This window comes from Alligator mississippiensis, chromosome 9, assembly GCF_030867095.1.
Source record: "Alligator mississippiensis isolate rAllMis1 chromosome 9, rAllMis1, whole genome shotgun sequence".
NCBI classification, from domain to species: Eukaryota; Metazoa; Chordata; order Crocodylia; family Alligatoridae; genus Alligator; species Alligator mississippiensis.
The window spans coordinates 36,557,916-36,574,342 of record NC_081832.1 but is presented as its reverse complement, the minus strand read 5'-3'; the positions used below and the strand labels follow the sequence as shown (position 1 = coordinate 36,574,342).

Genomic DNA, 16,427 nt, shown 5'->3' with positions numbered 1-16,427 from the left:
TTATAGTGGCAGACTTTTTAATATGTCAAGCAGTCCTGTATGCACGTTTCTACAGAAAATTGACTTTTTTACAAGATTGTATTAAGATTGAATTGAGGAAGTTTTCTTGTTTTCAAAATGTTTGAGATATTTTAGCAAGGATCCTTGAAGGTGTACTGCTGCTGCCTTTGCTGTATGTGTGCATCTGCTAAAGGATTTCAGTCACCAGTTGTATCAGTAGGGCACATTTCAGGTTCTCTAAATTCATTCCAAAATTATGTTAAATTCATGTGTTGGGGTGTGGTTTGAAATTTCATTGAACTCTCAATCTTTTGTCATATTTGCTATTTAGAATTAAGGGACAACATTTTACCATTTTCTAGGCTTATTATTTCTCTAAATCCATGCAATACTTTTTAAAATAAATGAATGCCTGTTTTACTAAATGGGGTGATGGTATTGAGTTTTACTGTAGGTTTCATTTCTGTTGATGTACAATTCTTGACTTCAAACAGTGTGAAGAGTGTCTGTGCTGGCAGCATGGAGTCTGTATGGGTTTACTGGAAGATAATGTACCTGAGAAATATACCTGCTATATTTGCCAAGATCCTCCAGGTACAAACATTTCTAAGGTTATAAGAGCCTTCTTATATTCATAGTAATTTTATTAGCTATTTTATGTCCATTACAAAGAATAAACATAAAGATCTTTTCTGTTTTCACTAATGCCTGCTCGTTATAGATGATTCTTTATAGATAATTATAATAAGGGGAGGATAATTTTGTTTTCATTCGTCATGTTTATTCAGCATTGTTTGGATGTTTTTTATCAAACTGAAGCTGAACAGAAGATTAAACTAAATTTGTGAGAATTGTGAGAACCGTACCTGTATCGTACATTTTGCCAGTATCACATTTAAGTTTAAAATGCTATCTGACTGGGAAAAATAGATTGAATTTTCTAATTATTTAGTCTTATTTTTTGCACTCTTAAAAGTGTAAGCAAATTTGCTTGAGACCAATAATACTTTCAGACAAGACTATTTGTGGCAACAGTATAGTTTGAACTTATTTGATTAAAAAAAATTGAAATATTTTTTCCATTTAAGATAGGAAAGATGATAATTATAATAACATTTATATGTCAGTTTGAGGTCTATGACAGTTTACTGTTTTAAATAAACTTCTCTTGAGTGATGTGACTATGATTGTCTAATCAGTAGCAGATCTGGAGACTCCATGAACTTTGATGCCATTTCTGTGTCCTAAAATTAGCCAGCAGGAGACTTTTTGGTGCTCAATAACCATCACTATCTGTCATCTCCTCTCCTCTCCATATCACCTCTAAAATGCACTTGGGATTTTTATTTTGTTTCAGGACATAAATGCAGAAAAAAAGCCATCAAAATACGTTATTTTGTATTGTACACAGTAGCCGCATCTACACATTCTGTTAATTCACAGTAGGCATTAGTTGAATGCAATGTTTTATTGATATATTTACAGTTTAAAAAAATTCTAAATACCTATATATTTTGCCATTTTATTTTGATTTTTTTTTTAAAACAGAAATCCAAGCTCTCCCTGCCCCCTTCACTCACCAGGACACAGGTCTAGCTGCAGCTGTCCCTCCTGGTGTGGTGCTGAGCAGCCCTGATACACCGTTGCCCCTTGCTCCCAAACTGCAGTCCCCCATGCCTCCCAGCCCTGCTGATTCCCCTCATTTCCAACCTGCAGCCCCCATCCCTGCTGGTGCTCTACACTTCCAAGCCGTAGCCCTCCCAACCCTGCTGGTGTGCCCCTCACTCACTCCTGATCTGCTGCCCCTCACCCCAGGCCCCAGCTCCCAAGTGTGTGGGACAGGGAGCAAGCCAAACTAGGCAATGCCATAGGCAACGTGTCAAGAAGAATAGGGGGGCATTTGGCCCCCCTGACTTGTGTTGACTTTTGTGCCCACAGTGGGCATGGGGCTGCAGCCAGGCCAGGCTGGCACAGGCAGGAGACACCTTCATGGCCCACCTTCATGGCCCAGCACAGGAGCATGGAGTGGGGCAGTAGGACTCATTGCTGCTGCTGCCACCGGAACACCTGCAGCAGCTGTCCTGCCAGCAATGTGAGGAGTAGTGGATCAGGGTGGGGGTGCTGCACTGCCCTTGTTACTCTCACTTCCTCCCATCACCAGTTGCTTGCACGCCAGGCCACAGCGCTATCCTGCCTCCATGGCATGGCCACAGCCGCTCCCCTTAGGCTGCAGTTTAGCCCTAGAGGGAAGGTGGGGTGAAGGGCAATGCGGGTAACCTGAGGGGATTGGTGGCAGTGGCAAGGCCATGGTGGTGAGGTACAGCTGCTGCCTGGTGTGAGAGTGGCTGGCAGTGGGAGGAGGTGAGGACAGCACAGTTCCCCCCATTCATTACTCCTTGCACTGCTGGTGGTGCAGCTGGCACAGGGGTCATGGCGGCAACAAGTCTTGCTGCCCTGGTCCGCCCTCCTACACTGGGTCCTGCCCACTGGGCTGTGGAGAAGGCTCCCGCCTGTACCAGTCAGGCCAGGCTGCAGCCCCGTGCCGGCTGTGGGCACACATGGACATGGTGCCCCTGCCTGTGATCAGCCTCCCCCTACTCCTCCCAGCTCCAAGCAGCCCCTTGAAGGCTGAAACCTGCCATTTCCTAGGTCTTTCCTCCTTTAAAGGAGAAAATACGCATTTTTCCACGGCAAACAGAAAACCCAGATCCCTGATTATAACTTTGACTTAAATACAGTAAAAGTTCTGTTAACCGGCATCTTACAAGCCGGCATGCTCAATTAACTGGCATGCTGGCTTGTAAGATAAAGTGCAACCGGCAGTGCCCATTGTAGCACTTCTGGTTTCTCCGAGCCCCCACAGCCTGGGGCAAAGCAGCCTGCACTGCTGAGCCCCCACAGCCTGGGGGCATAATAGGCTGCGCGTGGCACACCTCCCTGTCCTGCAGGGCCCGTGAGAGGGGCGGCGATGCCATGGGATGGGGCGGGAGAAGCGGCAGCCTGGGCCGCTCAATTAACCGGCATATTTTGTTATCCCGCATCCCCCAGGAATGGGGGATGCAGGATAACAGCTTTTACTCTAATCTATTCTAATCTTGCACATTTTATTTACTTTTCCTGAAGAAAGAGTGGATTTTCTATTGAATGGTAACTTTAAAACCATTTTATACATAACCTATATCCTTTGGCATCCTTTTGTCTATGGGAGATGATGGATATTGCAGCCTATGATGTAGATGGTTTGCAGCGTCTCGTGACTGAATAGTGCAGTCTGGGATTTGCATACCTATATTTTAAATTTGCCATTTTTGAACAAGAGAAAATAAAAGTATTTTTATACATATTAAGTAATTAGTTTTCCATTTATTCATTTGGGTTTCTTAATGTTTGCATGTTTATTACATTGGAAGACAGTCAATAATGAATCTATTTGCCAGATGCATTTTCTTAACTGTGGTTCTTTTCACATCTGCAAGACCTCCCATTCTTATAATTAGACACTTCAGAAGTATTTCTGAAATGTTAGAACATTCTGTTTCTTATGTTGTTTAATCTTTGTATAAATTGCCATGGCAGTGTATGCAAGAAATTGTGAATTTACTGGCTTCTGGACCCTACCAACCTTGTTTCTCCTCTGAAGAGATTCCTTATCGAGAGACTCCTCTGTATACCTTAGTTCAGGGGTGGGCAAAATACGGCCTGCGGGCCGGATGTGGCCTACGAGCTGATTGGAACCAACGTGCAGGTGGGCATCCACCAATTAATTGTATTGAGCCTCACTGAACTCTGCATGGGGCAGAGTCCTGCCTGGGGCAGCGTGTGCTGCATTTGCAGCTTTTTCCACTGGAGGGTGCCAGCCCCAGCCAGCAGGCACAGCTTCCAGGTAGGACTGCTACTGCAGTGCTGCAGCCACCCAGGGAACTGCTAGGCTGCCCTGGCCTCCAGTGACGACTCCTGTCCCTGCTGCAGTGCTTTGGGTAGCAGGTAGGAAGGGGAAGCTGCAGCAGCTCACTTTAGTCGCACTCATGCCTGGCTGGGCGAGGAAATGTGTGGATGAAGTAGGGGTTGTGAAGGAACTTGGTTGCTCACAAAGCCCTGCCGGGCAGGCATGGCACAGGCAGGTGGGGCAGCAGCAGGAGCCAGCTTGATGCCACCCTACTCACACCATACCCTTCCCCCATTATACCCCCACACACCTAACAGTCCCCCACACCTCCTCCCACACATCTTACACATACACCCACACCCCTACACACTTTCCACACCCCACCTGCACCATACCCATGCACCTACACCCCCCCTCCAATCACACACACCCCCCACATACACCTCCCACCCCTTCGCACAATATACAAGCAACCCCCCCAGCCAAAAGGAGTACTTCTTGGGCTAGAGGAGAGACTTCCCGTGGCAAATGCAGGGTGTTTGGGGGTGGGACTTCTCGTCCCAAGATGGCAACTGAGGGCAGGGCACCTGTCAAAGGGTGGGGCTACCATTGTGGCTCTCAACACCTCACCAAAACACGTTAAGTGGTCCTCCAGCCAAAATAATTGGCCAGCCCTGCCTTAATTGCACAGAGTGATCAGGGCTTGTTACAAACATGCTATCTTCTTCTAAGTTCCCTGGCTCATTGAGATTACGTGCTAGGTAGTAGTGAGCTCAGTTGAAAGTAATACCATCTACCCTGTCCTTGGAAATTCATATTGACATGATATAAAAGCTGCTTTGCCTTTGTTCTGTAATACATGTCCTTGTGGTCGAGGCACAGGACAAACATGTAAAGCACTTGAAATATTTCTTTTGCTAAAACATTTCTAATATGCACAAATGTACTGTCCCCTTTCAGCTCCAGCTCCTCCAAGTGTACTAGAGCCAGTGTTGTTGCACTGATCCACAGCTAGGGGCCAAGTAAGCAGGTACCCCAGCACCTGAGGTGACATCAGAGTGAAAATGCTAGGGCCTTCTTATTATTTCATTTCCTTCACAAGCGCAGCCCTCACTTCCCAGGCCTGTGCCTTCTATTCTGTGCTTCTGGAGACTGCAGGGTTGGTCACTTTCACATACATTACCTTTCTAGTAGGCCTGTGTGAAGCGGCTAGCATTTGCTTCGAATTCAGATTTGGCCAGTTCAGGGGGACAGTGATTTGATGATTCGAATCACTGTCCTGATTCGATTCGGCCAAATCTGATTCAGAGATTTGACTGCTGTTGTATGGGGTGCTCTACAGAAGCCCTCCAACCCCCCCCACCCCCACTGTCCCAGCCACCACATGGCTGCCCCACCTGCCACGGCTCCAGCCCTTTAAGAAAAAAAACCCCAAAAAAATCCCCAGACTCGCCATTCCTGCTGGTGGAGGAGGGCGATCCTTTCTGCCCCCTGTGCCATGTGAGGGGCTCTGCACAAACCCCTTGAGGCTGCAGGAGCGCTGTGTCCCAGGGCTTTTCTCATGGTTTTTTCCTTAAAGGGTCAGAGCTGGGGCAGGCGGGATGGGCTGGGGGAGCGAGGGGAGGTATAGAGCCCCCCACGTGGCGTGGGGCAGTGGGGATTGCAGCACCTGGTGCGTGGGGGCTTCTTTTAAACCACCGAGAGCTGGGGGGGCTGGGGGAGCAGGCAGGGGATAGGGCCTGGTGGGGGTCCCACCATGGTCCCCTCCCCACTTCCCCAGCCTCTCCTCCCTCACTCCCTTACTTACCAGCTCAGAGTCTGGCTTCAGCTCCCTGCTGCAGCAGATGGGGGCTGTCCAAATCATCAAAGCTCTTTGAATCATTTCCAAAGATTCGGTGAGCTGTGAATCGATTCAAACCTTTTAATTGGTCCCCTGATTCAATTCAGATTTGGATGTTCGGCCACCGAATTAGGCCAGATCTCCTCCGAATCAAATCGCCACCCAAAGCTTTGCATATCCCTACATACCTAGCAGTAGAAGAAAATGGGTATCTTTCTTACCATCTCCTCCTGGAGCAGCACCACAAACTACTAGTTCTGCTCTCCAGCTCATGGCAGGCTCTTCTCATATTTGGCCACATTTTCCATCCTTTTCCAGCATTTCTGCCAGCTGGGATGCTGGAGCATGGCAGCTCGAGGCTCCATGACCCTGACACCTGAAAGGTACTACCTCAAGCTGTATTCCATGCTCTGCAAGTCTGGGAGCAACATGCCTAAGGAGAAAGAAATAAGGGACTCTTTGGAAGAAAGTCTTCTCCAGGTTCACCTCAAGACCACCTATTGCTGCTTTTGGGCCTAGGAGACAAGTGGCAACTGGTGAGAATTGATAGTCCTGAGGATGTGGGACAACATGTAGTAACAGAAGAACTTCAGGATGAACTGCATGACCTTTCTTGAGACCTGCACTGAGCTGGCTCCATCATTCAGAGGGAAGCCACCCACATGTAAGGGTCTCTGATCATGGAGAGCCAGGTGGCTTTGCTATTTGTAGTTTCCAGTCTGGACCAGTTATTTCAGCAGGGGCAAGTTCATGGATGAATCAGTCATCCAGAGTTGTATATGACATCATCAAAAAGATGCTAGCACCATGTTTCCTCTTTCTCTCCAACCAAAGGAAGTTGCACTGGGTTTCAGAACTACTTCTGGGCCACCAATAGCACATACATTACTATTCCTTGCTCTGTGCATCACGTTTTGGAATACGCCAACCATAAGGGGGTACCTGTTTTTCCTGCTGTAGGATGTTATGGACCATGGGTGGTTGGGGCAAGGTTCAAAAAGTGTGTAAGATGAGAGTTGGGGCCTGCGTACAGGATGGTCAAGGAGAAAGTCTGGGCATAAGATGGACTGAGCCTTGAAGGAATGTGTGGGAGCAGGTGGAATTGTCCAGGGCCTGGAGGCGTGTCTATAGAAGGGATGGTTTGGGAACTGCAGGGGGAGTATCCCTGGCCCTGGTGGGTGGGTGGGTTGTCTTAGGTGTTCTTGGGTGCTCTTGTCTCCTCTTTGTCAGTCTCCACACAGAGGTTTTTCATCAGCATCTCCATAGTCTGTCTCACTGTGTCACAGCCTTACTGGTAGTGTTGGCATTCTGCACTGCCTGGAACAGGGGGAGGCAACACTTTTTGGCTGGAGTGCCAAAAAAACCGCAATGTCTATCTTGAAAGGTGCCGGAGTGCCGGCATATCAGAAAAACAAAACGAAGGTGGAGGAATACATAGCAGGACACACTGCATATTAGTGTTATAAGGTCTCTCTCTATATATAATTAAACTATTGTTGTATGTAAAGTAAATACTGGGGCCAGGGCCTACTGGCAGCGCAGGGCTGGGGCCAGGGCCCGGGCCTACCGGCAGTGTGGAGCTGGGGCCAGGGGCCAGGCTGTGGGTAGTTTGGGGTGGGGCCGGGGCAGCACTGGGTTGGGGCCAGCAGTGGCAGTGGTGCTGGCTGGGGTCGGGCCTGCTGGCAGCATGTAGCCATGGCCGGGGCCCGCAGTAGCAGTGTTGCTGGCTGGGGCCAGGCCCGCCGGCAGCATAGCCGCGGCCGTGGTGCCTGCTGGCGGCACATAGCCGAGTTCATCATGGCACCAATGGCCCCGGGGCCAGGGCTGAGGCTGGTGATGGTGTCGGGCTAGGGTTGGGGCTAGGGGTCTTACCTGGCTGGGGTTGACAGCGCATTCAGGTTGTTCCGGGACTGGGGTCGGCAGCAAGTCTCTATGCTTGGGTTGGCGGCAGCACAAAGCTGTTCCCGGGCAGCCACGTACTGCTTGATCTGGGCATGCCTCTTCCCGCCCCTTGGGGCAGGAAGCAGCCTGCGTGCCAATAAAAACCATGCCGCCTGCCACAGGTTGCCAACTTCTGGCTTGGAAGAACAAAACACATTTGGCCTTTGGAGATTCTCCTCCTTATATCTCCATCCCAGCCTTCCTGATGGTACTCCATGAGGACAAACAAGTCTTCTGTAGCCACAGTCCTCCTCTTTAAATGCCGCCAGGCCTGCAAGCATCTGTGCAGGTGCTGTTCTGTTCTTTTGGTTGTGTGTGATTTTTTTGTTACAGTTGCTACAGTGATGATATGTGACTGGTGGGGATGAGGAGGGGAGAGCACCTATGGTACCACAGGCAAGCAATGACTTTTGTAAATGGTTTATCCACCTACAGTCCTTCTGCATTGCTTGACTTTGTCTGTATTTGCAACTACAAATGCTACTTTGGCTAAAACATCCCTTTTCCTTTATTTTTCCCTTCCCAGGTAACTTTGCACATTTCTCAAGGTCTTTATTTGGGGATGGTGAGGAACAAGGGGGTGTGTTGCCACACCCAACATGGAAGGAATCAAAGGGGTGCGAACTGAACTTTTGTGGATGTAAGGGTTCAGTCAACTAGCAGTTGGAGAAAGGGAGGAGCAGCATTGCTTGAAAGCCCAGGCAGGTCTGATTCCTCCATGGCCTTGCAGTCCCTGGGTCCATATTGGGATAGCTGCTAATTGTGCAGGAGGACTGTTAATCAGTAGGGTTGTGCGAAGCTTTGGTCCCTGATTCGATTCAGCCTGATTTGGTGGCCAAATCTCCAAAACTGAATCGAATCAGAGGACACTTTAATTTCTCCAAATCAAATTGGAACCTGCCGAATCAGTTCGGAGAGATTTGGAAAGATTTGGCGATTCGGACATAGACACAGCTTTAAATGTTTTTTCTATATACCTCTAGGTAGCAGGCGGCTTGTAGGAGCTGGGACACATGGAGTGTCCCACAGAAGCATGGAGGGCTTCCCCGCACACTTGGCAGCAGACGCGAAAGTAGACCAGAAGCACTTCTGGGTCTGCCAGGGAGCGCATAGTGGGGTCTCCCCACAACCCCCCAGCTCGGCAACTGGTGCCTCCTGGGTCTGGGTGGGGGGGCACCCAGGGTCCCCCCACGGCCAGTCACCGAGCCAGGGAGACGCTGGGGGGAGGGATGGGAGAAAGTCCAAGTTAACGCCTGTATGAAAGAACACAATTGACTGATAATGTAAAATGCCATTAACTGAATGATCCAAAACAGACTTCTAATGACTTTGAAGAAGTTTCTAGAGTGGCCTTAATTGTTCCCCCAAAAAGGAGAGCATCTACCGCTCTCCCAGACAGCACACTACAATAATTTTTGTTACCATTCTGGTCTCCTAATGTCCCAGGAAGACAGTAGGATTCCTCCCCTCTTCCAAGATCCTTTTCTTCCCCATAGGCCAGGGATAGGCAACCCCTGGCACATGTGCCACTTGGTGACACAGAGACATTTTCCTGATACTCTAGGAGGTATGCAAGGAAATTGTTTAAAAAAAAATTGTTGGCATTGCTGCTCCAGGTCCCAGCACCATAACAGGCACCAGGGGTGGAGTCAGGAGAACACAGGCAGGGAAGCTGTCTGCATTCTGATAACCCCTGCCCCCTGTCCCTCAGCTGCACCCTTCAGCCCAGCCTGGCCCCTAGAGGGGAGCTGCAGAGTGGGCAAGGCGGGGCTGGGGCTGGTGCTGCAGAGGACCGCTGTGTTGGAGGCTCACAGCTGGCTCTGCCCCAAGCGCTGCCTGAAGCAGCTGTTCCCAGGGCCCAGGGGCTCCTGCCACCAGGCCCTTGCACCAGGGGTGGGTCCCCCCTGCACATGCTATGTCTAGGCTAAGCTGGGAGCCCCCTGAGGCCGGCATCCTGTCCCAGCCAGGTGGTGTCCTTTTGCAGGCAGGGAGGCTGCAGCCTATCCCTACAGAGCTTTGCGGGCCGAGCTGGGCCCCATCTCAGGTGCTGCTGGGTGCCTCCACCTGCCATGCCCCAAGTCTGCAGAGCCCCAGCGCAGCCCCCGATTTCCACCCAACCTCTGCTCTCCTCTGGCTGCCACCTTCCCAAGGGCTTGGCTGGGCCAGCCTGCCCATGGCATTTCCCCCATACCTGGTTCTTCCTGTGCTGCCCAGACCCTGTCCCAGGCACTGACCCTGCTCAGCATCCTGGTGCTGCCTCCACCCGGGTGGGATGGGGTATCTATCTGCCCAGAGCCCTATCCAAGCCCTCCCTCCCCCTGGGCCCAGGCTCCCCCTGCTCTGTGACAGTTGAGGAGGCCTGAGCACCTCGGCTCTGGCAGCTGCTGCTGTGATGTCACCGCCTCCCTCCACTGGGCACTGCCCTGGACCTGGACCGCAGCCAGTAGCAGTGGGAGGACGTGGGCATAAGGGACACACCCTCTTTCTCTTTTTCCTTTTTTTCTCTCTTTTCTTTCTTTCAAGATGGCCACTGACAGGTGAAGCCCTTCTGAGCTCCTCCAGCTCAGGTACCTTCTGCACATTCCCCCCGCTCCCTGCCCTGCCACTATTCTTTTCCCCACCCCCTAAACCTTGCCTCTGCCCAGCCTGTGCTTAGGGACCCCTTCTCTGACCCTTTTACCTGCTTTCTGAGCTTTTTTCCCTGGGCTCTGGCACCATTGCTTGCCTCTGCCCCTCCCCACCCCTGCCTGTGCTCTCCCTTTGATTCCTACTGCCTCCCTCCTCCAGCGCCCCTTACCCTGGTCTCTGCCACCACCTCCTGCCTTAGGGTTTACCTTCAGCCCCTGCAGGGCTCTTCTGCCCCCCTGGGGCCAATTTTGGGGCTGTTTTAGTCCCTTCCTAGCCCCCAGCTTCAGTCTGAGGTGCTTTTTTTTCCCCCCTTGTAGCAGCTCCTGTGGGGGAGTTAACCCTCTCTTGCCCAGGATGGCTGCCAGCAGCCAGGGCACTTGGCACAGGGATGTCTCTGCAGACCTCCCCCTCAGCCATGGACTGTGGTGCATGCCCCTCTCCACATCAGGGTGGAGGCCTGTGCAGCTGCTCTGGCAGGCCTGCTGGAGCATCTAGTACGCCTCCCAGGTAAACTCAGTGCCCGTCATCTACCTGAGCTCTCCCAGCCTGGTAAGGGAGGTGTGTACGGCGCAGCTGGCGAGCTCAGGCATCCGCTACTTGGTCACGCCCCTGGAGCCCCTGGCAGTGCAGGTGGTAGCTGCTAACGTCCCCCCACACCTGCCAGACTAGGACCTCACCAAAGTGCTCAAGCGCTATGGTGTCCTCATCAGCCCCTGGCACAGGCTGACCATGGGGAGCAGGGACCCCAGGCTCAGGCACATCCTGTCCTCATAGGCAGGTATTCATGCTCCTCAAGGGGGGCTCCTAGACCCTGCCTCTCTCCATGATCTTTGTGGTGGATGGGAGGCCCTATGTGGTCTACCTCTCCCAGGGCGGGACTACATGCTGCCGCTGCGGCAGCAGCTCCCACCTGGCTGACCTGGGGCAGTTACCCGGGCCACCAGCTGCTAAATCTGCACAGGGAGATGGTGTGTCCACCTCTGGCGTGGGAGCCTCATCAAAGGGCGGGGCTGGGGCTTCTCCCAGCTCCCCTTCACCCCTGCTCCATCTGGGGGGATCAACGCCTCTGGCGTGAGCATGCCACCCAGAGGGGGGCCTGGGACATCCTCCCAGGGTCCTCCTGCCCCTGTTGGGGCTGATGCACCAGGGCTGGGGACTTCTCCCAGACCCCTCCTGCCCCAGTCCCCTCTGGGGCAGCTGGTGCCCTGGGTGCTGACACCCCACCAGGTGAGGCAACCATGGCCTCCTCTCAGCCTCCCTCCACCCGCCTGATGGGACTGCCTCCCCAGTGCAGGGGCTTCATCTGGTGGAGGGGCTGGGACATCCCCCTGGCCCCCCCCATCCCAGTTCCACCCAGGGTGGCTAGCATCTCAGGCGCTGGGGCCCCATCAGGTGCCACCTATTCCTAAGTAAGCTAAGAACAAGAGGTGGAAGGGAACTTCCCAAGGAGCTCCAGCCCCTTTGGGGTTCGTGTCTGCCAGTGCTGGGGAGAATGTAGCTAGGGAGCCTGACCCCACCCTGCCTGTCTCCCTGGCAACCCCACCTGTTCCCAGGGGCTCCTGCCACCAGGCCCTTGCACCAGGGGTGCAGGGCCATGACTGAGGGTGTCCCAGTGGCGTCTGGCAACCCCTCATCCCCATCCCAGCCCGTGGAACTTGTGAGCAGCGGGGCAGAGATAGAGTGCCTGCCTCTCTAGCATCAAGCACAGGAGACAGCAGAGAGACCCACCACCCCCACACCCGCTCCCCTGCCCAACGAGGCCAGTGATGAGGAGATGGAGTGCTGGCCCTCATAGCGCCGCAAGCAGCCCCAGGAGCGGGATGACATTTGCTCCCTGAAGCAGATGGGGATCAATCTCCCGGAGACAGTTCTTGACCCAGATGCTGAGGGGGGCCTGCTAGGGACCCTGGCCATAGAGGGAACTTTCACCGGCCTCACTGGTAGGTCCCCTCCCAGATGAGGCCCCGCCGGTTCTCAGTCAGGAACATCCAGCTTCTGCTGGAGAACTCCCCCCCGTGTGGCCCCCAGCTATGGAAGCCTCCTTGATCTCTTAGAGCAGACCAAGGGCCATAGGAGCGTGGCAGAGAGTATCCGACAGTGGTGCCTGGACCCCGTGCAATTTGCTTGCACTGCAAGTGACGTGGCAAGGCTCATGCACACCGGGACCTGGGCAGGCGTCAACATGCCTTCCGGCTTGAAAAGCTGGTGACCCGTGTGGGGCTGGGGCGGGTCCACAGAATAGAATGGGGCAAGGATAGGCTTTCCCCTGTCTCTGTGGTTTTGCCCTACTCTATCACCTGCTCTCCTGCCTATACCCTGCCTATCCTTCCTCTCTATTCTCCTGTTCGTGGCTGTTACCACAATTGCCTTGCTGAATAGTAACGACTGTAGGGACCCGGTGAAGCAGATGGCTGTCCTGGAGGGTTTGCTGCAGAAGCGGCTGGTGATCACCTTCCTCCAGGAGACGCACAGTGACGTGTATGATCAAGCCGACTGGCATGCTGCCTGGAGAGGCCGCCTCTTTCTGAGCCACGGTACTAACCTCAGTGCTGGGGTGGCAACCCTCCTCTCGCTGCAGCTGCAGTATGACTTGGTGGTGGCACGAGAGATCATCCCCGGCCGGCTGCTGAGCATCCACATCACCCTGGCACACCAGAGCCTGCTCCTCATAAACGTCTATGCACCCACTGAGGGCAGGGAGAAGGTAGTCTTTAGAGACCCTGGGCAACTTAGTGCGTGATGCCAGTGAGAGCAATGACCTGCTCCTCATGGGCGGGGATTTCAACTGCACCATTGATGTGCTGCTAGATTGGATGGGGCCAAAACCACACCTGCCCTTGGTCCACGCTGGAGGCGGTGGACCTTGTCGACGCCTGGCAGGTCCTTCTGGGCAAAGATGAGCGCCCTTGGGATCGCCATGGCCCGCCTCAACCACTTCTACATTGCCCAGCACCATCTGCCGTTACTGCACAGCAGCCGCATCATACCATCAGGCCTCTCGGACCACACCCTGGTCTGCTGAGAACTGAGCCTGCCCGGCAGGGCACACATGCTGGCCCCTTACTGGTGCCTCAACATCAGCCTGCTACAGGACGCCCACTTCTGGGACTGCTTCGCCCACCTCTGGAGGAGCTGGGAGGCTGTGCGAGCAGACTACTACTCATGGCGGCTGTGGTGGGATGTGGGGAAGATCCAGGTTTGGGTGTTCTGCCAGCAGTATTCCCAGCTGGTGGCAAGTGAGATCCGCCGCTGCACCCAGGAGCTGGAGGAGGACATGGTGGAGCTCGAGGCAGCCCTGATTTGTGCCGGCAATGACTCAGCACTCCTCGAGAGCTTCCAGTCCTGCAAGAAAAACCTGCGGGAGCTGGTGGAGGGCGCAGCCCATGGTGCAAGAGTGCATGCCTGCTGCCAGGAGCTGGCAGAGGCCGACGCCCCAACCGGCTTCTTTGGCTTGGAGAGGTGGCGGGCTGCGGCAAAGACCTTGGACCATTTCAAGACCCCAGAGGGACGGCTGGTCATGGACCTGGGCGAGGTGCAGGGGCACGGTGTCACCCTGTACCAGGACCTGTTTGTGACTTGATCCCACCTACCCAGAGGCCGCTCAGCAGCTGCGTAAGGACCTGCTGCACCTCTGTGCTTCGCAAGCCAAGGTCCTGGAGCGCGAACTCTCCCTGGCAGAGCTAGAGGCTGCTGTGGGGGGGCTTGCCTCAGAAAGGGCTCCAGGCCTTGATGAACTGCCCGTGGAATTTTACAAAGCCTTATGGCCCCTCCTTGGGCCCAGCCTCCCCCATGTCTTCCGCTAGAGCCTTGCCAACGGGACCCTGCCAACCAGCTGCTGCCAGGTGGTGCTCACCTTGCTGCCCAACGACACCGGGCCCGACCACTGGCCCCCCCAGTCTGGCTGACGGCGTATGCAAACGATGTGACAGTCTTCCTGGGTAGCCAGGAGGACGTGCGGGTCCTGGTGTACTGCCAGCACACCTACGAGGTTACCTTGTCATTCTTCCCAGAGCCAGGGAAGGCCCCCCTGCATGAACTGGGGCAAGAATGACACCTTCCTGTTTGGGACGTGGGCAGGCACACACCCCCCCAGACCTGCTGGGGGGCCTTCCCTGGCTCTGGGAAGGCCTCAGAGCCCTTGGAGTGTTCCTGGAGCCACTGGCCTTTGTGGCCCGCAACTGGGAGGACCCAGCAGAGGGAGTGGAGGCCCGTCTGCAGCACTAGCACTGGCACTGGGTCTTGCCCACCCTTTCCTACCACAGCCGGGTCCTCATCACTAGCAACCTGGTGGCGGCGACCCTGTGGCACCGCTGCGCTGTTCTGGACCTCCCCGCTGGAGCTGCTCGAGAGACTGCAGTAGCTCCTAGTGAACTTCTTTTGGGATGGATGCCACTGGCTCCCGCGAGCCGCACTTTACCTGCCCACCACCAAGGCGGGCCAGGGCCTGATTGACCTGGCCAGCAAGGTGGCTGCCTACCACCTTCAAGCCCTCCAGTGGCTCCTGTATGCCAAGGGTCACCTACCGTGGCGGCAGCTGACATTCCGGTTCTTGCACTGGGTGAGGGGCTTTAGCTTTGACTGGGAGCTGTTTTTGCTGCACCTCACCTTCCTGAATGGGGCGGTCCTTCACCTGTTCTACCGCAGCATGGTGCGGGCCTGGTGGGCTGCCTTCCACCTTTGTCCCCAGGCCAGGCACCTGCGGTTACCACAGCTACTTCAGGAGCCCCTGGTCTACAACCTGGCCCTGCAGCATGTCATGCCATGTCTGGCCTCCACCAGCCTCATGGCCACCCTCATTAAGGTGCACACCACATGCCTGGGCCACCTCCTGGACCCAGCTCAGTCGTGCTGGGTGTCAGCCGAGGTCCTGGCTGCCCAGCTGGCCCTGCGCTCCATCTGCATTGCAGGCCGGCTTCTGCAGGCCATTAGAGCTGCCCTCCTGACATGTGGCAGCCACCCTAAAAGGCTACCTCCAGGCCCACCAGGTCATCCCTGCTGCGGATGCTGTGGGCAACGCCTTCTCGCTGCTGCTGGTCATTCCAGCGGTAGCCAGTGAGTTGGCTGACCAACCCAACACTCTACTGAGGCTTCCCGTGCCCCCCTGGAAGCAACACGGGCTGCCCCTTTGGCACGCTGCTCCGGAGGGGCCTCTATGCATGGGTGGTGTGCACCCAGTGTGCCCAGGTGCTGGCTGGCTGTCCCAGCACCGTGTGGCAGCAGCACCTGGCATTGCCCGGGACCCCAGCATGGTGCACGCTGTACAAGGTGCCCACCACCAAGAAGACCGGCAACCTCCAGTGGAGATTGGTGTACGGCACCCTAGCCACTGGAACCGTTGTGCGCCACCTGGACCCAGTGGCCTTGGCGGCCTGCTCCTTTTGCCCGGGAGAAATGGAAGAGAACGTTTTCCATGCCTTCCTTGTCTGACTCTGGCTGCAACTGCTCTTTACCGCCCTCGGGGCACTGCTTTGGGCGCTGGGCCAGTACTTTTCAGAGAACACATACATTTGCTCTTTCCCATACCAGGCAGCCAAGCAGGGCTCAGTCAGCCTGGCCAACTTCCCGGTGGGCCAGGCCAAGATGGCCACCCTGAAAAGCCACTGAAACTGGCTCGCTGAGACTGGGATGGATGATGCTCTGCAGCTTTTCCACCTGCTAGTGCAGGCCCGCCTCTCACTTGAGCTCAAGCGTGCGGTCCTCCGGCGGATGGTGCCTAACTTTGAGGAATGCTGTGCCAAGTCAAGGGGGGACGTCTGCTCCTTGCGCTGTGACGCCACCACCTGCTCAGGGCATGGGGGCGGGTCCAGCGAGCCAAGACCTCGGGCTTTGCCCATGCAGGCCGACCCTTGGTGTCCTGAAGCCCTCCTGGGCATCTCTGCTGGCAGAACTGTATATATGTATATATTTCTTTGTCCTGTTTTTTTTAATTTTGTCTAGAGTGTGCAGGCAGGTCTTGCAGGCCATGAGCCCAGGTCTTGTCCTTGAGGCCCAGACCTTTGGGCCAACCTGCTGGGTCTTTAGTGCCCTGCCCCCCTTTTGTCACCCTCCCCAGAATAAACGTTTCTTAAAAGTCTCTCTGTCTTTTTTCTCTCCTTTTTTCTCCCGTCTTGTTTCCTTTTTCTCCCCTCTTTT

General features: G+C 54.3%; 1 protein-coding gene across 11 annotated transcripts in view; it reads left to right on the top strand.

The window, feature by feature from the left end:
- Positions 1-16,427, top strand: part of PHF20 (PHD finger protein 20) — a 217,609-nt gene that overhangs the window by 148,091 nt on the left and 53,091 nt on the right. For 10 of the 11 annotated variants that reach the window (XM_059733315.1, XM_059733309.1, XM_059733312.1 and 7 more), the window contains one exon: positions 495-594. The exons of the other annotated variant lie outside the window; for it this stretch is intronic. In XM_059733315.1, coding sequence (XP_059589298.1) covers positions 495-594 — 100 coding nt within the window. The remainder of the gene's footprint in view (positions 1-494; positions 595-16,427) is intronic. 11 annotated transcript variants of the gene reach the window in all.